Genomic DNA, 25,176 nt, shown 5'->3' on the forward strand with positions numbered 1-25,176 from the left:
TTCAAGGTGGAGGACTATGTGCCTCCATTTAAGGGTTTTTGAGAATGGCAATTTCAATGGTGTTCTTCTTGAGGGTTTTTGTTCTTTTTAGAATCCTAAAAAATTTACTTTCGCATATAATTTTTTTCTTGACTCTCAATAAAAATTATCATTTTCAAAACAATGTTGCATGAAAAATCATTGTTCCTAGACAGTTTCCTTAAATACCCATTTCTTATTATCTCAGCATTTATGGGATGTGGTTTGCTCTTTACTAGGTTACAACCATTGCGCAACCATGACTAACAGCAAAGCTGTCTTCTTTTAACTCTTCTACGATAAATAAAAGTTCAGATAGGGATAAAATCCTTTTAATAGACAGTGATGATGATAACAGTGATAGAAATTCACAAAAATACAAGATATTTCGGTCACATATGCAGTGACCATCATCAGTAGTAAAACTACAAATCAGTAGTAAACTATCTGGTATTTTTGTAAATTTCTATCACACTTATCATCATCACTATCTATTAAAAGGATTTTATCCCTATTTGAATTGTTATTTATCGTCATGGAAAGGCAGTGTGGTCTCCGAAATTCTTTAGCTCTTCTAAAAACCCATATGCCTTTAAATGAAAAAAAAATGTTGCTGTAGATGTGAAAAGTTTCACTTCTACAGTGAAGCCTTTTTTGTATCAAAGAGAGAGAAAATTCTTATTGAAAAGGGATAGAAAATAAAAAAAAACAGACATTTACAAATGAGCTATTTGGCGTTAGCAGCAATCTATAAAAAAAAACACACACACAAAAACAGATTGCTCGAAATGAATTTTGAAGAGCAAAAGAAATATCATTACCGGAAAACCCATTTTTCGAAGAAAAAAAAGAACGTAAATTATATACAATGAAAAGTGGTTTTTCATTATCCTACGAAAAGTCAGCCTAAGAGCCTATTGAGGAACTGTTTTAAAGATACTTGAGCAAAATTGAGCTTGAAACTTAAAAAGTTAGGAAAAACTAAGGTCATGTTTCTACATGAATCAATGGCTCAATTTGATCCTGCACATCACTTCTACTAGAACAAAAAAAATCTTTTAAATCATACTCAAAGTTTTTTCTACTTAAATTAGGTTTTTTAAAACTTTTTCTTCTGTTTTTTTTTTTATTAATATTAATTCCCACCCACAAAAAATGTCTATTCAAAATGCTTCTGCAAAATCATAAGAGATAGGTGTCACGGCAGGACACACGGTATCTCGAACTAGCCTATTAGATACTTCGGCCCTGATTACTCGGCTTATATTTTTCAGCTATAAAAAAAGGAAGGTTCTAGACAAATAGAATAATTTTGTTTTAGTATACAATCCATAAAATTGATTGCAGCTGCCAGAAGTTTAGCTTCCAAAGAATTTTTTACAAGAATATGAATTTTGGAGGAGCTAATAGTGACAGTAATTCAAAAAAATGTGTGTCGAGGGCAGCATATATGCTCAAAAGCTAGAGAAGGTTTTCTCTATTAAAATACCATAAAAAGGTAACCAAAAATGAAATACCCGGAAAACTTAGTTTTAAAAATCTGAGGGGGAGGGACTGTGCCAAATGCTTCAATCCACCCGTTTCCTCAATTGACACTACTGGGAGCAGTAAACCATTTCAAGAGAATTAAATTCCAGAAATTAATAAAACAACAGGGCCAATCCTAATTTGGTAAGCAAGTAGATAAGTTTGACGGCAGTAGACCCACAAGGTCCAAACAGGCGGTGCTGATCTCTGTTTTTTGGCCCTTCAAACAGGAGGTGGAATGGGGGGATTGGAGTCAACCCTCCATAATTTAGGGGTGCTCCTAATTTGGTATACCCCAAGAGCATGAATAGGATTAACACTGAAACACTGAAAGATAGGATTAAACACTGAAAGATGAAAAGAAAATCGAGGCTTAGTATCAGCAAAAGTTGATGGATTTAGAGTTTTTATGTCCTGTATGCATGGATGCACAATTGACAGTTTCCTTCAGTTTCCCGATTCAGTAATTAAACTCATCATTTTTGTCTAAATATAATTCAATTATGGTCTTCCATATTTTTTTTAAGTAATTTTAGTTTGACGACAAATTTAAGTTCAACGATAAATAGATTTCAATTTAAGGTAGTAAAAAATAACAAAAATTTAGCAAACATGTCAAAAAATACACTGCAAAAACCATGATTAAAAAAATCTTTTGTTGTTACTGATATCCATATCATAACCAGAATTTTTCCTGTAACACTGAACGCCGGGATACGGAACGCTGCAAAAATCTCAATGCCGGGAAACGCAAACAAATTCTTCATAATGATGCTACAGTCGCTTTCTTCCTAATAGGCCAATGGGCTTTTCTCTTTGTCTCATAGCTGCTAAGCTAGATATATATGGGTTATTATTGAACAGTAGGGGTTTGGAATTTTGGATCTCTTGAAACACAAAAACAAGGACGCTTGATGGCCAGGACAATTGATCATTTTAAGGACCCGTATCCTTCCTATCTCTAGTTTTTACCAGAGATAGGATAGGTTCTTACGCAGCTTGGGAAAAATATGGCTTTTCTCTATTTCAAATACACTGTATTATCCAAGCCGGAAACAAGGGTAAGGTATTGTCGCAATGATGAAGTTCATATCACTTACTAGTTCTATCTTTTTATCGTGGCTGCTTTAAATGGATTAGCTAGAATAAGAACGAACCTGTTGCGTGGGTATGTACGTGATTCTGGTTCAAGTAAGCTCATTAGATCCATAATTGATAAATATGTATAGATGACGTGACACCTTTTTCAGATTGAACTCTAATTGTCATTTCTTCAATGGGCTCAAGAAATGATGCTAGCAATGATGCAGCAGGGGCCTTTTGAGTTGCTTATATCTCCGCCCTTTTGGAATAAAGCCGTGATTCAGTAGCTGTGAGTTTTAGCGTGTTTAATTATGCCTAGAGTCAAACTGTGTTAGTGAAGAAGATTGTGAGCTATCTGACAGCTTCTACCAAAGATGACAGGACCTTGAACACGACTGAAGTAATGCTGTCAGCTACTTTGAATGCGTTCCTTATATCAAGGTACAATGTACGGCCAAAGCAATTAAACCCCACAAGCCCTCCTATGTCATCGACTTCTTCCTCACCAACAAGCTGCAACAGTAAAAATATCTTTCTCTTACATTATTTGTTTAACCGTTTTTGCAAGAAAAGGCAAGAAAATTGCAAGAAAAGGGCATATATGATTCGCTTATGATTATTTTTCATATGGGAAAATAAGTCACGATTCGATTACAACTTAATTGGAAAATACAGAATTACTGCCAATCATTCAGTTATTCAATTAATCTAGTTTATCCCTGCCTGTTTGAACCTTTTCTGTGACGTCCAAATAAATATAAGGCAAATCTTCCAACTATACTAAGATAGAATAATTACATTTTTTAGATCTGAAGGAAGGGAGCTTCGGAAGCATTGACATTTTATTACTTGAGTTCTTAAAATACTGCACAGGTTGGGGATTTTGCAGAAAACCCAGAAATGGTAAATTGAATGAAAATACTGAAAATTAACCAAATTATGAGCTGGGGCGGATCCAGGATTTCTTTTATAAGGGGTGCAAAATAGGTTGATCCGAGAAAAAAATTAGGAGGGGGGTGCTCAAAATAGGTTGATCCGGTAAACTTGCATTAGGAGCAAGTCTAATTAACGCAAACTTGAGTTAATTAAGTTAATTACACTACTTTAGACTATGTTAGGGGGGAGGGGGGGGAGTGAGCCCCCTCGCTCTCTCTCTGGATCTGCCACTGAATCTGAGAGGTGTTATAGATTCTAAAAGAAGCATTTTCCGACGGGTCTAAGAGTGACGGGTCCATCTAGTTTGTAGGCAGTTTTGTCGGTGATTTTGGATTATTCTGTTATTACATGTTCTTTGATTGTTGCTAAGGAAAAGAAATGGTATCATTAGGTCCTCCTTTAGTAGTCATCATATTCCTAAAAAAAATTCAATATCTCCCTTTCCTCCTGTATTCGTAGTGGTATTAAAAAGTTAACTCAGAGCAAACGAAATGAACTTTTAACCAAAAGAATCACTATTCATTGTTACGCTAATAAACACTATAGATAAGGGATTAACGTGTACTGTATACACTTTTTTTGCCCATAAGTTTGTTCATGTTATAAATTATTAGTATTCTAAGAGCTGCCAAGCTTTTAGCTATCTAGTAATTCCAATAAAAAAAACAATTCTTTTGAAAAACAATGAAATTTCTACGAAATTTGCACACAATTTAAATATACGTAATATAAATACATAAGTTCCTGCATAAATGTGTAAGATTTACACACTATTGATCATATTTATATAAGACCGATACTCCCAGATTTCTAGCCAGATAGAAACGCCATTAAACTATAATGCGATAAAAAAAGGTACTTACCATCGGCATAAGAAGGTGGTAAGATCCTTTCCACCGGTGTTCCTGCCTTACCCCAGTTTGGCTGAAGCTTATTGTTACAAGAACCATCCATAGTTCTATATTTGCTGGAAAAGGAGCAAAAGGGTTGAGCTGGGCAGGCATTTCGCAGAACTGTTTCTCGTACATCAAATCGCTGCAAACCAATGCCTGCTTGTACTGGATTCAAGCCATTTTTTGCTGCAATTACAAAGATGTGAATGAGATGTTGCAAACCATTCAACTGCAAGGATGTTTAAATTTCAACAATTTTTTTTTAATTTTTTTTTTAAACAGTTCGCAGAACTGTTTCTCGTACATCAAATCGCTGCAAACCAATGCCTGCTTGTACTGGATTCAAGCCATTTTTCGCTGCAATTACAAAAATGTGAATGAGATGTTGCAAACCATTCAACTGCAAGGATGTTTAAATTTCAACAATTTTTTTTTAATTTTTTTTTTAAACAGTTCGCAGAACTGTTTCTCGTACATCAAATCGCTGCAAACCAATGCCTGCTTGTACTGGATTCAAGCCATTTTTCGCTGCAATTACAAAAATGTGAATGAGATGATGCAAACCATTCAACTGCAAGGATGTTTAAATTTCAACAATTTTTTTTTTTAATTTTGCGGCTAGCTGTGGTTCGTTAAGATGGTAACTCTAAACCTCACTTTTAAGGCTGCAAAATTAAACCATGCAAAGTCTATTGGGTCTATTGTAATTTCTGTTTTCTGATCCTTTGACTCTCTGCATGCTAAAAGAGATATTCTGTGGCATAACCTGACATAAAATGCCACTTTGCTGTTCTATGATCTCTTTTGTTACTTAAAAAAGTTTTTTACGACGATCTCATTTCAAATGAGCCCTCCACCAACATTGTATAACCCGTGGTTTAACACGGTCATTTCTAAGAAAATTCAAAGAATAAAAAAAAAATCAAAAGATGAGCAGTAGGTGTTCCAAACCGTTCAACTACAAGGATGTTTAAAATTTAAGAATTTTACTGTTATTTTAATCTATGTAACAACAATATTTTACATACAAGAATGAGCTACTACGCCTAATTCAAATACATGGTTATCTAAGTGATTATGAGCTAGATACGATTTTTATTTCAAAAACAATTCTCAATAGCGAAAATACTAAACCTACGTTTTACGTAAAAAACAAAACTAAAAGTACTAATTAGAAATTAAATAACAGAACGAAATAGCACTAAAACATAAAATCAAAACAGAATGAATAAGAGACAAGATGGGTAAGACAAATGTATCCATGGGTAAAGGTACGCATAAGAGTACATACAAAAAGGGAGTAAAAGATAGGCAAATAAAAATAAATATTGAACTAATAACAATTGAATTCTTGGAGTAAGGTTAGGAATAAAAAAAATCTAGATAATGAAAATCTATCAAATATAAAATACAGGTTATGAACGAAACAGTCGTTAAAGACTTGGAATAAATGAAGGCAAAAAGCGTAAAAATGAAACACAATTTAAAATGGATTAAATTTTAATGCAAGAATCGGTGGGTTAAACCGTAAAAACGTAAGAGGAAACGATCAGCTTTTGTAAAGCTTATTAACATGTGGCACCAAATAATTTCGAAATATTTCTTTGTTTGTATGGATTAGGAATAAATATAGATTTTGAAGGTGACAAGTCAAGAGTCTCCGAGTTTAAATGGGATAAGAGACTCAATGAAAAAAAAAAAAAAATCTCTGGTTCTGCTATTAGTCCATGGAACTGTTGAAAACCGAACAAATATTTGCCAATTTATATCTTTAAATCCAAATTTATATACCAATTTACAAATTTATATTTTTTAAAGTTATTAGCTCTGGAATTCTAAAAGGTAAGAGAACGATATGGCTTAGTTATGAATAATTTTTAGGACACACTTTATCAAGGAGGCACACTTGTGCCTCTATAAAGAGGCGACCCACCACAATGTTCAGTGATTTCAGGTCTTAGAGTTCGCAGAGAGACGGCGGTAATCGCATTTTGTAGCCCAAGCTCAAACTAAGAAACTTGCAAAATTTCATCCTCCTCCAACTTTATCTTCATGGGGTAAACTGGGCCGGAAGTTTAGATCCTCCCACCACAGCCCCCCTTTAACGTTGTCCGATTGGTTAATTTAGAGGTTAAGCTTTCCTAGGGCCTGGGAGCTTATCCTCGAAATTTCAGCTCAATCCGATCACTCCTTCCCTGTTTTCAAAAAACCGAATATAGCCACTTAAAATTCATCATCATTTCTTTTTTTTCTTATCCACTCCTACAGGCCACAGTTGGCAACGGATCCGGATGAATGAGGACTCAGTCGAAGCAGAATTTGACCTGTTAGGGCCTTTTGATATTTTCAGACCGAAAAAATTATCCCCCGAATTTACATTTACGAAAAACCTCGTTTTCCTATAATAGCCCATGTTAATTTTTCCCTCTACAACCCCCCTTTAACGTTGTCTGATCGGGCTGAAATTTAGAGGATAAGCTTTCCTGGGGCTTGGGAGCTTATTCTCGAAATTCCAGCTCAATCTGATCACTCCTTCCCTGTTTTCCAAAAACCAAATATCAATTTTTGTGGGAATTTGCTTGCGTCGAAAATAGATTCTGTTTACTAAAAAACAACTACAATTGTGTCTCTTTAGTCCTGTGGTTGATACTCCAGACTGTCAGGCAGAAATCCCGGGTTCGATTCACCGTCAGAGCAATTTTTTTATATACTGAATTTAAACTTTAAAAAAGAAACTCAGTTTCTTTGTTAAATTATTTGAAAAAAAATTACGTTTTCTATAGGAGGCACCCTGTACGACGTGATTTGAGTATTCAGGAATTAAAAACCTTAACACAAGAATGTTCAAGAGCGGGGGTTCGGGGGCGGCAGCCCCCAACTTCAACTCCTGACACAATCAGCTAACAGTTAGTCAAGCAATAATAAGTAATAAACTGTACAAAAACGTGCAGAAATTATTTGAAAAAAACTACGTTTTCTAAAGAGTTAAAGAGGCTGAGTTACAAGGTCGAACCTTAAAACGTACAGGGATTATGAGGCACATTTAGGGGGCTGCCGCCCCCAAACCCCCGCTTTCGCAGCCTTTAAATAAAAAAATAGTTTTTTAAACTGAAAGTAAGGAACGACATTAAATCTTAAAACGAACAGAAATTATTCCATATATGAAAGAGGCTGTGCCCTCCTCAACGCCTCGCTCTTTACGCTAAAGTTTGACTCTGTCTCACAACTTTATTTTTTAAAACAATAAAAAACTTTAGTGTAAAGAGCGAGGCGATGAGGAGGGCACAGCCCCTTTCATATACAGAATAATTTCTGTTCGTTTTAAGATTTAATGTCGCTCCTTACTTTCAGTTTAAAAAACTTTTTTTTTATTTAAAGGCTGCGAAAGCGGGGGGTTTGGGCGGCGGCAGCCCCCCAACTGTGCCTCTAAATCGCTGTACGTTTTAAGGTTTGACCTTGTAACTCAGCCTCTTTAACTCTTTAGAAAACGTAGTTTTTTTCAAATAATTTAATAAACAAGGACAATAAATCGTAAACAATTTTTTTTTTTTGTAAAAAGTCATGAAAAGTCCACCCGCATTATGGATGCTCCCACCCTTCCCTTGTCCTATTGATTCTCCACTCTCTCAAAGCTCATGGTGCATCACTTCGCAGACGGGCTTCCTCACAATTCTAATGCCCTGATACATGGCCGTACTTGAGATTTTTTTTACAAAAGAATTTGTTTCTGGGGATGGGGGGGGGTACAAAAAACTTTCAAAAACGCATAGAAATTTGTTTATATTCATTTTTGTTACGTTTTTTATGAGTCGGACAAACATTTCGGGGGGAGGGGGGTTCAGACCCCCCTAACTCCCCCCTCCTGGATACGGCCTTGTCCAGATGGAATGTATTCTCATAATATTGCACCATCCTTTCCATCCATATTACACAAATCCCAACTGTTATATCGTGAATCCTGAAACTCCCATATGCATGCTTGTATTGATTCAGACTTTGTGGTGTTAACACCAAAAATTTTTCGGATATAACCCTGCTCAAGCTGTGAAATTTCCTTGTAGAGTTTCATTTTGGATTTATTTTCATAAGCGGATTATCGTTTTGCTGGCTATTTCAAATTCCCTCGGGACATTAAATTTTCATTGCCAGTCTTCAGAGTGTAAACACCTGTTTTTGGACTTATCATTACACTAGCAAGAACTTAATTAACACAGTGACCTTCAGCAGTTATAAAAGTTCACAATTACGACTGGTATATCTCTTTTTTTTTACCGATGTGCTTCTTGATAGACTGATTAACTAAACAAGAGATGTTTACTATCGGAGATCTTGCCTTAGCAAAGTTTATTACCTACCCCCTTTGGCCAGTTAGAATACTTGGAAGAAATTCCACTAGAAATGGACTGAGTTATCTAGTATTCTGCTACGGTACTCATGATAAGCAGACAGTTTGTGAAGATTGCTTAGTTTCTTATGCAGAGAATATTAATGAAGCAAAGAGATCGAAAACTAAAAGGGTAGGACAAGCATTCACAGAAGTAGCGACTTTCCCCAATATATACAAAGAGTTTGCAAGAACAGGGACGTCTGAAAATTCTTCTAGTTCGTCTATTTCTGGACCTTTTCAACAGTTAGCTGGGACCCAGGAAGAAGTTACGATAACTAAGACTAAGCTAGTGGCAGATATAGAAAAACATGTTGCAGAAAAAATAGCGCAAATCATTGAATCTGGGTCTTCTGGTACTGTTCAAATAAATAGCCAAATTATCGCTGCAGAAATGTATGACGCTATAGTGCAAGATTTAAATCCGAGATTTGAGCGCATTGAAAACTTACTTAAAGGACTAAAGAGTCAAATTGAAGCACTAGAAAATTGTATTTTTACAATGGAGAACAAGCTTGATGATTTTGAACAGGAAGCTATGCAAGACTGTCTGATATTCTCAGGAATAAGACAGGCACCTGGCTCAGATCTTGATATGACTGTCCTAAACCTTGTTAAGTCAACTATGGGAGTTTCGATTATTACTAGGGAGTATTTTGTGTCGATTCAGCGTTTCAGACTCAACTCTACGGAAGATTTTCAAAATTTAGCCCGCAGAAATCCAGATCTTGTGGCCCCAGTTTTAGTGAGGTTGGTATCAAAAGAACTTGCGTACAAAGTGTTTAAAACTAAATCAAAATTAGCTGGATCCGGAATTTATGTTAGTGAATTTCTTACAAAACGTAGAAAGGCAATATTAAATAGTGCATGGGACAAGTTCGGTGTGAAAAATGTTTGGACAGACAAAGGTCGCATTTTCGGGAAATTATCCAGCCAAAGCGCACCAAGTTGGCTCTATAGCCCAGCTGATACTTACTGAATTTTTCATAGTTTATTTAGTTAGAAGTGTCTTTTTTTTTACCTCTGTTTTGTTGCTTTTTTTTTTAGTGGATTTTGTAAGGATAATGGGTGATATCTCTCAATTGCGTTTTCTAGAGAATCAAGGAGGCACACTTGTGCCTCTATAAAAAGGCGACCCACCACAATGTTAAGCGATTTCAGGTCCTAGAGGTCGCAGAGAGACGGCGGTAATCGCATTTTGTAGCCCAAGCTTAAACTAAGAAACTTGCAAAATTTCATCCTCCTCCGACTTTATCTTCATGGGGTAAACTGGGCCGGAAGTTTCAACCCTCCCACCACAGCCCCCCTTTAACGTTGTCCGATTGGGCTAAAATTTAGAGGTTAAGCTTTCCTAGGGCCCGGGAGCTTATCCTCGAAATTTCAGCTCAATCCAATCACTCCTTCCCTGTTTTCAAAAAACCAAATATAGCCACTTAAAATTCATCATCATTTCTTTTTTTTCTTATCCACGCCTACAGGCCACAGTTGGCAACTGATCCGGGTGAATGAGGACTCATTCGAAGCAGAATTTGACCTGTTACGGCCTTTTGATATTTTCAGACCGAAAAAATTAACCCCCGAATTTACATTTACGAAGAACCTCGTTTTCCTATAATAGCCCATGTTAATTTTTCCCACCACAACCCCCTTTAGCGTTGTTTGATAGGGCTGAAATTTGGAGAATAATCTTTCCTGGGGCCTGGGAGCTTATCCTTGAAATTTCAGCTCAATCTGATCACTCCTTTCCTGTTTTTCAAAAACCAAATATCAAGTTTTGTGGGAATTTGCTTGCATCGAAAATAGATTCCATTTACTAAAAGCAATTACAATTTTGTCTCTTTAGTCCAGCGGTTGATACTCCAGACTGGCAGGCGGAAAACCCAGGTTCGATTCACCGTCAGAGCAAATTTTTTATATACTGAATTTAAACTTTAAAAAAGAAATTCAGTTTCTTTTTTAAATTATTTGAAAAAATTACGTTTTCTAAAGAGTTAAAGAGGCTGAGTTACAAGGTCGACCCTTAAAACGTACAGGGATTAGGAGGCACCCTGTACGACGTGATTTGAGTATTCAGGAATTAAAAGCCTTAACACAAGAATGTTCAAAAGCGGGGGTTTGGGGGGGCAGCCCCCCAACTTTAACTTTAACTTTAACTTTTAAAAAATAAAGTTGTGAGACAGAGTCAAACTTTAGCGTAAAGAGCGAGGCGTTGAGGAGGGCACAGCCTCTTTCATATACAGAATAATTTCTGTTCGTTTTAAGATTTAATGTCGCTCCTTACTTTCAGTTTAAAAAACTTTTTTTTATTTAAAGGCTGCGAAAGCGGGGGTTTGGGGGGGCGGCAGCCCCCCAACTGTGCCTCCTAATCCCTGTACGTTTTAAGGTTCGACCTTGTAACTCAGCCTCTTTAACTCTTTAGAAAACGTAGTTTTTTTTCAAATAATTAATCCTTTTAGAGTGAGAGATGTTCTTTATGATGATTTACTTCCGGAAAGTATAAATGCTGATTTTTCCCCGCAAAGAGATAGTTGTTATGTGGATGTGATTTCTTGAGGATTAGAGGTAAATGCAAGATCGTTTTGCCTGTGTCATTGGAATTGCCATGTAACTTCAACGTATTATGAAATTCTCCAGTTAATTGATAATGTGAATTGTAAATTTGATGTAGTTGGCCTTTGTGAAACTTTTTTAACTTCTGAACATGTTCTGTCGTTATATAATTTTCCAGGATACAGGCTGATTGTAAGAAATAGAGAGAGAATGGGACGTGGAGGTTTGGCATTTTTGGTTAAGGATCATTTTGTTGCTAAAATAAGGGAAGACTTATCATTTTGGATTTAAGGTAAGTTGGAATATCTTACTGCTAAGCTGGAAGTTGGTAGAAAAGATATATTGAATACTGAGGTTTTTAAACCACCGAGCACAGTTTGGGAGGAATTTGAAAATGGTTTTAGCCGTTTAATGGATGCAGTAGAATTGAGTAATCTTGAGTGCATTTGCATGGGGGATTTTAATTTTGATCTTTTAAGTTTATACAATGATAATTTGGATTTTTTAAACCTTTGCTTCAGTTATGATTTTTATCCATTATTTGGGATTCCGACTCGTGTTACAGGACAGTCAGCTAAACTTATTGACAATATTTTCGTGCGATCCCGGGTATTACATAGCTGTTATGCTGACGTTATAGTAAATGAGGTTTCCGATCACTTTCCTATAGTAGCAGTAACTTCATATCAATATGCGATAAAGCAGAACAGGACAAAGGTTAAAAGAAGGCAGCAAAAAAAGAGAACCTACAGAAGTTTAGAGAGGAAATAAGTATTGTTTCATGGAAACCAGTTTATGAAGAATCTGAAAGTGCTTCTGTGGCATTCGATAAGTTCCTGGACATATTGTAGCCAATATTTGAACGAACTTGTCCAGTAAAGAGCATAAAGGTGAGGAAAAAGGAACCACGGAAACCTTGGGTAACTATGGAGCTACTCGACTTAATTAGAAGGAGAAATACATTGTATTTGAGTTACTTAAATAGGAACCATAGTCAAAATCTAACTGAATTTAAACAAATTCGTAATAAAGTAAATCGGCTAAGGCGGTCATGCATCAGCGAATATTATGGAGTGAAATTTAAGTAAAACGATGACAATACGAACACGACTTGGAATATTATAAATGAAATCGTAAATAAGAAGAAAGAGACCGAGATTCCTGCTAGTCTGATCTTTGATGGTAAATTTGTTGATGGAAATGAAGAGGTGGCTAATTTGTTTGGTGAATATTTTTCTAAGATTGGTGAATCAATAAGCGAGAATCCATACGATGAAAATAATGAAATTAATGAGATGTTTAGTGATGAAAGGGGAGTTGGATTGGAAATGTCTGCAGATGAAACGAACGTTGAAGAATTAAAACAGATAATAGGATTGGTAAAATCAAGTTCTCCAGGGAATGATGGAATTAATCTGAAAGCGTTCAGGCATGTTATGGTATATTTATTGCCTTGTATTGTTTATTTGATTAACCTTTCTTTGAAGAAAGGTGAATTTCCTACTCGTCTGAAAGAGGCTAAAGTTATTCTGCTTCACAAAGGGGGTTCAAAGACTGGTCCGTCTAATTGGAGGCCGATTTCAATATTGCTCCTATTTGCTAAGCTGTATGAAAAAGTGATGCATCGACGGCTTTATAACCATCTGACTACTTACGGTTTTCTTAGTGATACCCTGTTTGGATTCAGGAAAAATCCCTCTGCAGTACATGCAGTCCAGTACCTAACAGATTTCATTAATGGTGCTCTAGAAAAAAGTGTACTGGTACTTTCAGTGTTTATAGACTTTAAAAAGGCTTTTGACACGGTGGTTCATAAAATTTTGTTAAATAGGCTAAGCCGTTTGGGGATCCAAGGGGTTATTCTGAAATGGTTTGAATCTTATCTTAACCAGCGTAAAATTCGAGTCTCTATAAAAAATTCTATTTCAAAAACTTTTATCGTTAATTCTGGTGTGCCTCAGGGTTCAGTGCTTGGCCCACTTCTTTATCTAATTTACGTTGATACCATGCGTTTTTATTATGTTTAAGAGATAATTACTTGGCAAAAAAAAAAAAAAAAAAAAAAAAAAAAAAAAAAAAAACAACTGTCGTCCTAATCCAGCAATTGAGACAAATGTGCACTTGAACGAGGCTCTCACCTTACACATCCATCCAACTACCTAGGACCAAACAGTATACCCAAGTCGTTGTAAAATTACCCACAAAAGCACCTTAAATCTAGCAAAATATTTCCAAGTAAAACCTTCCATTTAGGGCTCATCAGAAGAATACCACCGGCCTTAACGGGTTTCGAGGCTTTACATTCTTTACCCAGCACGGTGGCGCCTCTACCATAAGATCTATATGGTAACCCTATGTCAGGTCAAACCTGTGAAATACATGCATACCAGTCAAGCTATTACAAATTACATACAAAAAGTGTTTCAATGCTTCCACAATCAACTCCCAGAGGTCACTGAGAGACCATTCTGGAACAAACGAACACACATCCAGATGTATCTTTTATTGGTATCTGGACCAATTACCAATTTAAAGCTCCTCAAGCTTGTTTGAAACCCCTAGTAACTCAAACTGCGAGAAATTATATTTAAATATCTTTTTTAAAATAAATGATAAATTAACCAAATAATCATCAATTTCAGGTAAAACCTGGACCAGGGTTAAGGTCCGTCGGGGAGGAATTTTTATGATTCCTCCACCAGCACTAGATCCAACCTGGAGTCATATTATGTTTAAGAGGTAATTACTTGGCAAAAAAAAAAAAAAAAAAAAAAAAAAAAAAAAAAAAAAACAACTGTCGTCCTAATCCAGCAATTGAGACAAATGTGCACTTGAACGAGGCTCTCACCTTACACATCCATCCAACTACTTAGGACCAAACAGTATACCCAAGTCGTTGTAAAATTACCCACAAAAGCACCTTAAATATAGCAAAATATTTCCAAGTAAAACCTTCCATTTAGGGCTCATCAGAAGAATACCACCGGCCTTAACGGGTTTCGAGGCTTTACATTCTTTACCCAGCACGGTGGCGCCTCTACCATAAGATCTATATGGTAACCCTATGTCAGGTCAAACCTGTGAAATACATGCATACCAGTCAAGCTATTACAAATTACATACAAAAAGTGTTTCAATGCTTCCACAATCAACTCCCAGAGGCCACTGAGAGACCATTCTGGAACAAACGAACACACATCCAGATGTATCTTTTATTGGTATCTGGACCAATTACCAATTTAAAGCTCCTCAAGCTTGTTTGAAACCCCTAGCAACTCAAACTGCGAGAAATTATATTAAAATATCTTTTTTAAAATAAATGATAAATTAACCAAATAATCATCAATTTCAGGTAAAACCTGGACCAGGGTTAAGGTCCGTCGGGGAGGAATTTTTATGATTCCTCCACCAGCACTAGATCCAACCTGGATTCATATTATGTTTAAGAGGTAATTACTTGGCAAAAAAAAAAAAAAAAAAAAAAAAAAAAAAAAAAAAAAAACAACTGTCGTCCTAATCCAGCAATTGAGACAAATGTGCATTTGAACGAGGCTCTCACCTTACACATCCATCCAACTACTTAGGACCAAACAGTATACCCAAGTCGTTGTAAAATTACCCACAAAAGCACCTTAAATATAGCAAAATATTTCCAAGTAAAACCTTCCATTTAGGGCTCATCAGAAGAATACCACCGGCCTTAACAGGTTTCGAGGCTTTACATTCTTTACCCAGCACGGTGGCGCCTCTACCATAAGATCTATATGGTAACCCTATGTCAGGTCAAACCTGTGAAATACATGCATACCAGTCAAGCTATTACAAATTACATACAAAAAGTGTTTCAATGCTTCCACAATCAACTCCCAGAGGTCACTGAGAGACCATTCTGGAACAAACGAACACACATCCAGATGTATCTTTTATTGGTATCTGGACCAATTACCAATTTAAAGCTCCTCAAGCTTGTTTGAAACCCCTAGCAACTCAAACTGCGAGAAATTATATTAAAATATTTTTTTTAAAATAAATGATAAATTAACCAAATAATCATCAATTTCAGGTAAAACCTGGACCAGGGTTAAGGTCCGTCGGGGAGGAATTTTTATGATTCCTCCACCAGCACTAGATCCAACCTGGATTCATATTATGTTTAAGAGATAATTACTTGGCAAAAAAAAAAAAAAAAAAAAAAAAAAAAAAAAAAAAACAACTGTCGTCCTAATCCAGCAATTGAGACAAATGTGCACTTGAACGAGGCTCTCACCTTACACATCCATCCAACTACCTAGGACCAAACAGTATACCCAAGTCGTTGTAAAATTACCCACAAAAGCACCTTAAATCTAGCAAAATATTTCCTAGTAAAACCTTCCATTTAGGGCTCATCAGAAGAATACCACCGGCCTTAGCGGGTTTCGAGGCTTTACATTCTTTACCCAGCACGGTGGCGCCTCTACCATAAGATCTATATGGTAACCCTATGTCAGGTCAAACCTGTGAAATACATGCATACCAGTCAAGCTATTACTATTTACATACAAAAAGTGTTTCAATGCTTCCACAATCAACTCCCAGAGGTCACTGAGAGACCATTCTGGAACAAACGAACACACATCCAGATGTATCTTTTATTGGTATCTGGACCAATTACCAATTTAAAGCTCCTCAAGCTTGTTTGAAACCCCTAGCAACTCAAACTGCGAGAAATTATATTAAAATCTTTTTTAAAATAAATGATAAATTAACCAAATAATCATCAATTTCAGGTAAAACCTGGACCAGGGTTAAGGTCCGTCGATGAGGAATTTTTATGATTCCTCCACCAGCACTAGATCCAACCTGGATTCATATTATGTTTAAGAGATAATTACTTGGCAAAAAAAAAAAAAAAAAAAAAAAAAAAAAAAAAAAAAAAAAACAACTGTCGTCCTAATCCAGCAATTGAGACAAATGTGCACTTGAACGAGGCTCTCACCTTACACATCCATCCAACTACCTAGGACCAAAAAGTATACCCAAGTCGTTGTAAAATTACCCCCAAAAGCACCTTAAATATAGCAAAATATTTCCAAGTAAAACCTTCCATTTAGGGCTCATCAGAAGAATACCACCGGCCTTAACGGGTTTCGAGGCTTTACATTCTTTACCCAGCACGGTGGCGCCTCTACCATAAGATCTATATGGTAACCCTATGTCAGGTCAAACCTGTGAAATACATGCATACCAGTCAAGCTATTACAAATTACATACAAACAGTGTTTCAATGCTTCCACAATCAACTCCCAGAGGTCACTGAGAGACCATTCTGGAACAAACGAACACACATCCAGATATATCTTTTATTGGTATCTGGACCAATTACCAATTTAAAGCTCCTCAAGCTTGTTTGAAACCCCTAGCAACTCAAACTGCGAGAAATTATATTAAAATATCTTTTTAAAATAAATGATAAATTAACCAAATAATCATCAATTTCAGGTAAAACCTGGACCAGGGTTAAGGTCCGTCGGGGAGGAATTTTTATGATTCCTCCACCAGCACTAGATCCAACCTGGATTCATATTATGTTTAAGAGATAATTACTTGGCAAAAAAAAAAAAAAAAAAAAAAAAAAAAAAAAAAACAACAACTGTCGTCCTAATCCAGCAATTGAGACAAATGTGCACTTGAACGAGGCTCTCACCTTACACATCCATCCAACTCCCTAGGACCAAACAGTATACCCAAGTCGTTGTAAAATTACCCGCAAAAGCACCTTAAATCTAGCAAAATATTTCCAAGTAAAACCTTCCATTTAGGGCTCATCAGAATTTTGAATTTGATTAATGTTTAGTATGAAAATTGTTTGGACAGATATTGGTCGCATTTTCGCAAAATTACCCAGCCAAAGCGCACGGAGTTGGCTCTATAGCCTAGCTGATGCTTATTGATTTTTTCATAGTTAATTTGGTTAGATATATCTTTTTTTTTTTTTTGTTTTTTTTTTTTTTTTTTTTTTTTTTTTTGAGTGGATGTTTTAAGGATGATGTGTGATATTTCTCACTTGCGATTTCTAGAGTGTAATCCTTTTAGAGTAGGAGATGTTCTTTATGTTGATTCAGTTCAAGTGCTGATTTTTCCCCGTAAAAAGATAGTTTTTATGTGGATGTAGAGCTTTGTGATAATGGATTTGCAGCCATCGTAAACAAACCTTCGGGTTTTTGTAGATGGCCGCTGTAAATTTGTTTGGATTTTTTTTATGCTAAATAAATAATCTAATTTGAGAAAAAAAAAATTTGTAAAGTCCTCTAAATCATCATTTCCCACACACCCGAAGAAAATTAGAGCCATTCTGTGACTCACGCTTCCTTGTTTCTCCATGTGTCCTAAACTACCCCTTATTGAAATAACCAAACATATACCCTTTCGATGTGAAATAAATTAAATTTTATTAACAGTCACATAAATATTGCATAGTTTACATACCAAAAATTAGAAAGAAATTAATATATCTTTAATGTGCAGAGAGAGGAACTAACGACCTAACTGCGCAATTTTTTAGCCAATTTTCTCTATTTTTGGTGGAGGTACTTCAGATTAATATACAGAGAAGAATCTATTCCTAGAATCCCACTGTATGGTAGATTGTGCCTTGACAAGATGTCTAATTTGTGCACTAATTGACCTGGTAGCTCACCTCTTAGTGCATGACTTTAGTTTGAAACAAGCGACATGCACAAAGAATCAGCGCATGCAAAAAGATAGAAGGAGTTTGATCATTCTCCAGGAACAATATTCTAAGTGGATACCCCTCATGAATATTTATGCATCACAATCTACAACAGTCATTTGTAATGTTTTAGGTCAACCCTAAGAAAAAAATTGTGTGGTACACCTTTAAAGTGTGATTTTAGAAGCATTGTTTTGTAAATATTTTAGCGCAAAGACAGCGTGTTTACGATGGGCCGTAACTGGCTTCAATTTTACATTACTCTTAACATGAGATAAAAAACGGACAAAAATACAAAAAAAGTTATCAAGTCATCAAAGCAAAGAAATTGGCATAAACTTAAAACTAAAGAATTTTATTGAAAAACTAAAGAATTTTAATTTTAATATTTTTACCCTTTGTAAATAGCATTAACAAAATAAATACGATAAAAAGGAACAATGTCCATTGTGATTTCAAAGAAGTAAAATACGTTAGTTTTAAAAATGTCTGTCAAATGTCATTATATAAGCAAGTTTTATAACTTCAAAAAAATTGTGAGAATCCTCTACCCCTAAAATTTATTAATTGATAAAAATTATACCTCCAACTTTACCAATTCTTTTTAGTAAATTTTATGCCCTGAGTGTGAAAATAAAAAAAAATCATGTTTATCGGGTTACAGAATATGTTTGTTTATCTTTATTTTTCTCCCATAGGGGGGATCATATCATGTCAGTGGTAGTAAAATTTTGGAGGGGGCATTTATTCACCAATTATTCCACTTTAGAAAATTAAAATAACCATCGCAAAACTTTAGTCCATTATCACAGTTGGCCAAAAAAAGGTCTTGGGGCTCAGAAGACGCAAAACAGCGATTGGGTACCCCCTGATCCATTTAGTCACTCAAGGGCACTAAGGGCAATAAAACTGAAAATTTGTTGGTCTTACGAACCCTTTGCGGCTTCCTTTGAAAATCCACTCTGCATTTGTAGGTAGTAATTTCAAGTGCTTATTATGTGATAAAATGATGGTAACATATACTTTACCTAGATGATTTTTTTTTTGTTTTACTGTTGGAGATAAATGTAGCTTATAGTGCATCGATGATATAGTTGGGCTAAATTTATCATCACTCCACCTGAACTCAGTGGCACAAAATGGCACTGGCAATAATTTATCCGGGAGATATACTATAATTTCTAGTCTATGAGTTTCCTTTTGTTACTTGTAATTCTTATAAAGCTTCAAAGGAATCTTACCTTTCAGCGCCCTTGTAGCATCAACTACATTAAGCGCTAAATCAGTGCTTTTTACAAAATCAGTTTGTTGCTTTGTCTTCTTTCCTTTCGACGCCTGTGACCTTGAAAGTCTTGCAGATGAGGCCTAAAACAAATTACATTCATTCAGTTGCAGATTATTAACATCACACCAAAGTACTATGTCTTACCGAGGATATTGGTTCAGAAGGAGGGGGCTCTAATATTGGTGAGTTACTTGAAAGTTTTTCGTAGTCATTAAGTTTATAAAAAGGGTATCGTGAAAATATTCATTCCAGATTTAGGAGCGAATGAGAGGGCTGGGGCTATAGCCTCCTATTTTTGGAAAAAGCATTGTTTCTACACCAGGTTTTATATAAAATAATTTTTGATGTTGCAAAATATTGCTATAAATTTTTATCACAGATATAATTATAAATACACAAAGGAGATTTGACGGCAAGTGGAAACCCCACTCAAAAACCTTATGGCTTCCTGTTTTTTTATTGAGACATTAGACGGTGGCTCAGTTAAAAAAAAAATTTATAGAGGTAGCAGCACGGACAAGGACGCCATCACAAATATGAGATAAGTCACCCCTCAGGCCATTTCCAAGTCTAAAGTGGCATTTTTACTTTAATTAGAACGATATATTTTGAATTTTTAAATTAGTCCGTTCAGTTTCTTTAAAGCTTGAAAGACACTCTAGCCTTTAAGAAGTTTAAGAGGGATGACATTCAACTATTTTCCTTTGTGGTCAGCTGTTTTAACTTTTTTTGCAAAACAATTGACCTTCTTACTTATTGTAATCTCTGTTTGTGTTAAGTTTCTTTTATTTGTTCATTATTATAGCTGATGTTAAAGTAGGAAATGAGGCTAGTAGCTGGTTTCGCCTTAAATCAGGGGTTAATCTGGGCTGAGGAACGGGGGTCAGTGGCGTGACTCTGTAAGCTCAGCCAGAATCGACCCAGCTTTAAATGGGTACATGGAGAAGTCTGGGGGAGGTAAACAGGAAGGGTGTGCGAAAACATAGGATGGTTGGCCCCCGACCCTCCCATTGCACTTCCTGGCTGAAGGAGCAAGAAACGGAGATCAGCACCGCCTTTAGGGACTGTAAAGTCCAATGCGTATTGTTTTCTTCTTTAAGCTGTGCTGTGTTCTATCCCCATTTATACAGATCATTTTGATGGGCTTTGTCTTAAGGAGCACAGCAAAGGCAATGGGAGAATACGGAATCAAATGGGGAGCTAAAACTTCCCTGGTCTTAAAGTATGCTGATGATTCAAGGATCCTAGATGAAAGTATGAGCAAAATAAATGAACTTTTAGAGGTTATGCGAGTTCAGGGTGCTAGAATTGGTTTGAAAATTATTTTAAGAAGACTAAGCCGTTAAGGATAGAAATAAGTGAAGATGAAAGGGATCTTGGGTAACGAAAAGATCGATCAAGTTGACAGCTTCACTTACCTAGGTAGTATTATTATTAAAAACGGTGAGTGCAATGAAGATGTTAAAGTAGAATAGCTGAGACCCAGGGTGTTTTTTCCCAGTTTAAGAAAATGTTTAGAGGGAAAAGAATATAAATTTGCGGACCAAGATTATAATATTGGAAGCCACAGTAGTGACAGTGGTCAAGCATGGTCCTGAAGCATAGGCGCTCCGAAAAACGGAAGACATTTGCTATATGTTTTCCAGAGAAATTGCCTACGGACTGTTTTGGGTACCCGACTGACTGACCGTATTTTAAACAGTAGGCTGTACGAAAAATGAGGTTCAATCCTGCTTTCTTGGGCTATAACGAGAGAAAGCTTGAGATGGCTAGGTTACCTTCTGCGCATGAAGGATGAAACATTGCCAAAGATTATTCTTTTCGGCCTGCGGTCTGGGACTAAATGAAAAGCACTTCGTCCTCGGTTAGGGTGGGAGGAAGTTGTAAGGAAAGATTTAAGAGAAATGAGAATTTCCTTGGAGGGTGTAGAGAGGAGGGCTTTAAATAGATTGGTATGGAGGAAGAGCTCTGTAGCTGTATGGTCTCAGGCGGCTTGGTACTGCGATGAGCTGTTAGTAGTAGCAGTAGTAGCATTTCAGTTCTTTTCAAGTTTGATTGATTATATAACTTGATTATTAGTAGTTCTAGAATGGCACCGTACTTATGTTTTGCCACTAGTGAGTTTTACTCTAGTGACTGACTTAGATTGTTCCCATCTCAAATCTTTCATAGACTGGCTCAGTAGCCACCTCGAGCACTGCTAATAGCACCCACCCTGATGGCTCAAATTTGTGCACACTGAAATAAATCAAAGTAGTTAAGAATGGCAAGAGAGTTCATTCTGGGAACCAACAGAAACAGATAATTTGTTTTCAATGAAAGGTCATATGCATGAGGTAAATAAGGAGACGATCGAGCAATTTTGAAAAATTATTTCCTTACCTTCGTATAGCCCCAATAAATAAAGAATATATTTGTAAGTCGCTGAAAATTATTCTAAAACTAACGTATCTCACAAGAAACACAGCAAGTGGAATAAGCAGATCATCAGAATATAGATCAGGGCGTCCATCGAGGATGAATAGGAAAAAAACCTCCCCCCGCTTAAACTACTGAGTTTTACCCCCTTCGATTTTGAAATATCCTTTATGGAATTTTCATTGAAAGTTTGCTGTTTTTAGTAGTTTTATTGACAAAAACTAGAAAAAAATTATCCCTCCTCCTAGATTGTGAAAAACTGATTTGATACTTGCTATACATATACCAAAGCTATAAGAACCATCATTGAAGGTTTTTCCTCTTAAATATATACCAAAGGATGCTAAGTGAGAGAACATAAGTTTTTGAGTATGAGCCTTCGAATCGCAGAACACCAAAAACATCAACGCGTTGCATAATAGAATGTGTCTGAATCAAGTTTAATACTTTAAGATTCTGGTGCTGATTGGAACAAATTTATAGATGCTCCGTAAATAAAAACTCATATTCTCAGACTTACAGTTTAGTGTCTTGACAATATATCAATGATTGCTAAGCCATAGATTAGCTTGGAGCAAAAGCTTGGAAGTTATAGAATATCTGTGAGTTTAGCTGAATGTACCACCGAATATGTGTGAGCTAGATTCGTTTCTGATATTTTGAGGTCCAGTGACTGATCTTTCTATGTATTGTGCAACTGAGTGGCTTATATTTTAAGATTTACATCCTACCTTCCCAAGATAAATATCAAAGAGCACTAAATCATGTAACGTCAACAACAAATCTGATCGAGAGCTTGTAAGTTTGCAGAACATATATAAAATTAATTTGACCTGCCTTGGAACATTTATGCGTTAAAGAAAGTGGCCCCTTTTCTTGTAAAAGTAATTTTTTCTGTGACCCCAAGTTACAACATCCTAATAAATCAACAGAACAATTGATGTGTCTCAAGACTTTTCAAATATTTCCTTGTAAATCGAAAGAAATAACCCACCTTATCCAAACTTTAACTACTCCCCTAAACTACACAATATACCCTATAAAAATAACTAAAACGTACAATCATCAGATCTTAAAAGAATTTTAGTTGAAAGTTAGCAACAATGTTTTATAGCCTATCAGGAAGCATTGTTCAGGTTTTTCAGAAGAAGTCATCAGAAAATATGTACTTTTTCTCATACATAAATTCTTATTAAGCAACCACTATTGAAGTTGTATTATTATATTATTATTATGTAATTACTTAAAAAAAGGGTTCGGGTTCAATACTGGAGACCAAGGACAGTTTTGCTTTAATAGCGAGCAGTATAAACGGACGGTTTGCTTTCTACAGATATAATGTGATCATGAATACTATTCTTGCTCACAAGTAAAGGATAATGAATATATAGGGCTGGGAGGCTTAGAACAAATTTTAAGGAACAGAAGAAAACAGATTGTAGTTAAACGTTTTAAATTTTCCAGAGAGGTGTAATTTGTAAGAAACACAAGAGCTCTTCTAAATTGTAGGAAGACGAAGTTTAAGCGGAGCTTGCTTTTAACAAAAAAAAAAAGAAAAAAACATCAAAAAGCGGAACTCGACGATTAATTTGAGTAATTGAACTTTTAAGGAGGAGTATCTTCAACAAATTTTTGTTTCAAGTTGTAAAATACGACTTGGGCTCATAGAGCAAGCTTTCCACGCTCAAACGGCATTGAGGAAAAGACCTCGCTAATATGCTATGTAGTACGGCTCAACCTCGAAGCGTCATTTGCATATCAAACAAAAGACATATTAAGACAAGCAAAGACAAGATAAGAGGAAGTAACTGACTGATCAGCAAGGATACTCTTATTAAAGCGTGAGGTAGGGGAGGTAGGGAGGAATAACAACTGGCTAGCTGTCTTCAACAGTATTAACAAGAATATCGGATAGGGCATATGGCTAAAAGCAGGATCAGACAATTAAGGGATTTAAGGGTGGCCATTCCTGGACAATGCAAGAAGTGCTTTCAGACTGTAATGCGAGAGTACATGTTTCGGAGTGCTTTGTTATAAGAGGGGTTTGCCTCACGTTTTGTTGTGCGAAGTAGCACTGCTGTGTTGCTCAGAAAACAGAACTTCTTTTATGGTTATGTGAGGAAGGATTATCTACAATATACAAGATGAAACAGCAAATACTATGGCAGAAAATACTAAAGGGACATTGTATGCACTGTGCAGAGGCTCTTTGTAATATTTATTTGATTTTGATTTTATTCTTTTTTTTTCAAACAGAACCGTACAAGCAAAATGTGAGTTCTGCAGAACATCGAAGATAGTGCTTGGTGAAGTGCTAACTCTAAGACAAATCCTCATACTGCTTTGTACGTTTCTATTTGTCAGAGTGAAAAGTTTAGAAATATTCTAATGTAGAGGAATACTTACAACAATTTTCTTTCCGTGTTCGCTCATTTTTGCCAGCAAAACTCTCCCGTCTTCCGAAAATACCGACGGCTTCTGTGTCCTTGCAGATACGGCTGAAAATAATTCAAACGTGAAATAATTGTATTAGACAGTAATATAGAATGATTATATGAGTTATTTAAGAATTATATACTGGTTCTAAGGATTTGGCTTTATAGTTTCTGAAAAATTCTGATTCTAAGAAAAATTCTGGTTCTAAAGATTGCTAGATCTATTAATTTTTAGCCAAAATAATAGCATTGGGTAATAGCCAAAAAATCGATAGGGGTATCTCAACTGATATAGACTAATTTCAATGTACTGAGTCTGAACATCACATTCATTTTGTTCTATCAGTTCAACTTTTTGAAATACAACCATAAGGCTACCTGACGAGCTACACATATGCTAGTATCAGCGGTTTTGAGTTTAATCATATTTTTCTCGAAGAATATATTATATTACAGCATTAGCATATTTCTCTCAAGTAGCTGCATAAGTATATTCGTGATTACAAGGTTATTTAATTAACCCTTAGCCAATCAAATTTATTCTAAATTTCGTTGCCTGAAATTAACCTGCGATTTTCAATCTCTTTCCGCTGATTGATATGGCTTCGGCGCGACGGTCATGCAAGAATGATCCTGACTTTTCTGCTACAACTACGGAGATTACACACGGTCAGTAAAAAGAAAAAGGTAAAGGATGCGGCACTAGACCCTTAAGGTCCAAACCGGCGGTGCTGATCTCCGTTTCGTGGCCCTTCAGCCAGGAAGTGCAATGGGGGGCTGGGGCCAGCCAACCTATGCTTTCGCAAACCCTTCCTGTTTTACCTTCCTCAGATTTCTCCAGGTACAAGAAGAACGGTCAGTGGACAAGAAGAACATTATAGGATTGGTAAAGCGCACCTACAAAGGCTTACTATGAAGTCAAGCTGGGTGACCAG

The 25,176-nt window shown here is 36.0% G+C and overlaps 1 protein-coding gene across 1 annotated transcript in view; it reads right to left on the bottom strand.

The window, feature by feature from the left end:
• LOC148939602 (salivary peroxidase/catechol oxidase-like) overlaps window positions 1–25,176 on the bottom strand; it is a 66,142-nt gene that overhangs the window by 28,217 nt on the left and 12,749 nt on the right. The window contains exons 4-6 of the mRNA XM_089107189.1: window positions 24,213–24,304; window positions 19,345–19,468; window positions 4,428–4,643 (exon numbers count right to left, since the gene is read on the bottom strand). Of these exons, the coding sequence (XP_088963315.1) occupies window positions 4,428–4,643; window positions 19,345–19,468; window positions 24,213–24,304 (432 nt within the window). The remainder of the gene's footprint in view (window positions 1–4,427; window positions 4,644–19,344; window positions 19,469–24,212; window positions 24,305–25,176) is intronic.

The sequence above is a fragment of the Artemia sp. Qi Xiang Cuo genome, chromosome 21, assembly GCF_049724085.1.
Source record: "Artemia sp. Qi Xiang Cuo chromosome 21, ASM4972408v1, whole genome shotgun sequence".
Classification (NCBI taxonomy): domain Eukaryota; kingdom Metazoa; phylum Arthropoda; class Branchiopoda; order Anostraca; family Artemiidae; genus Artemia; species Artemia sp. Qi Xiang Cuo.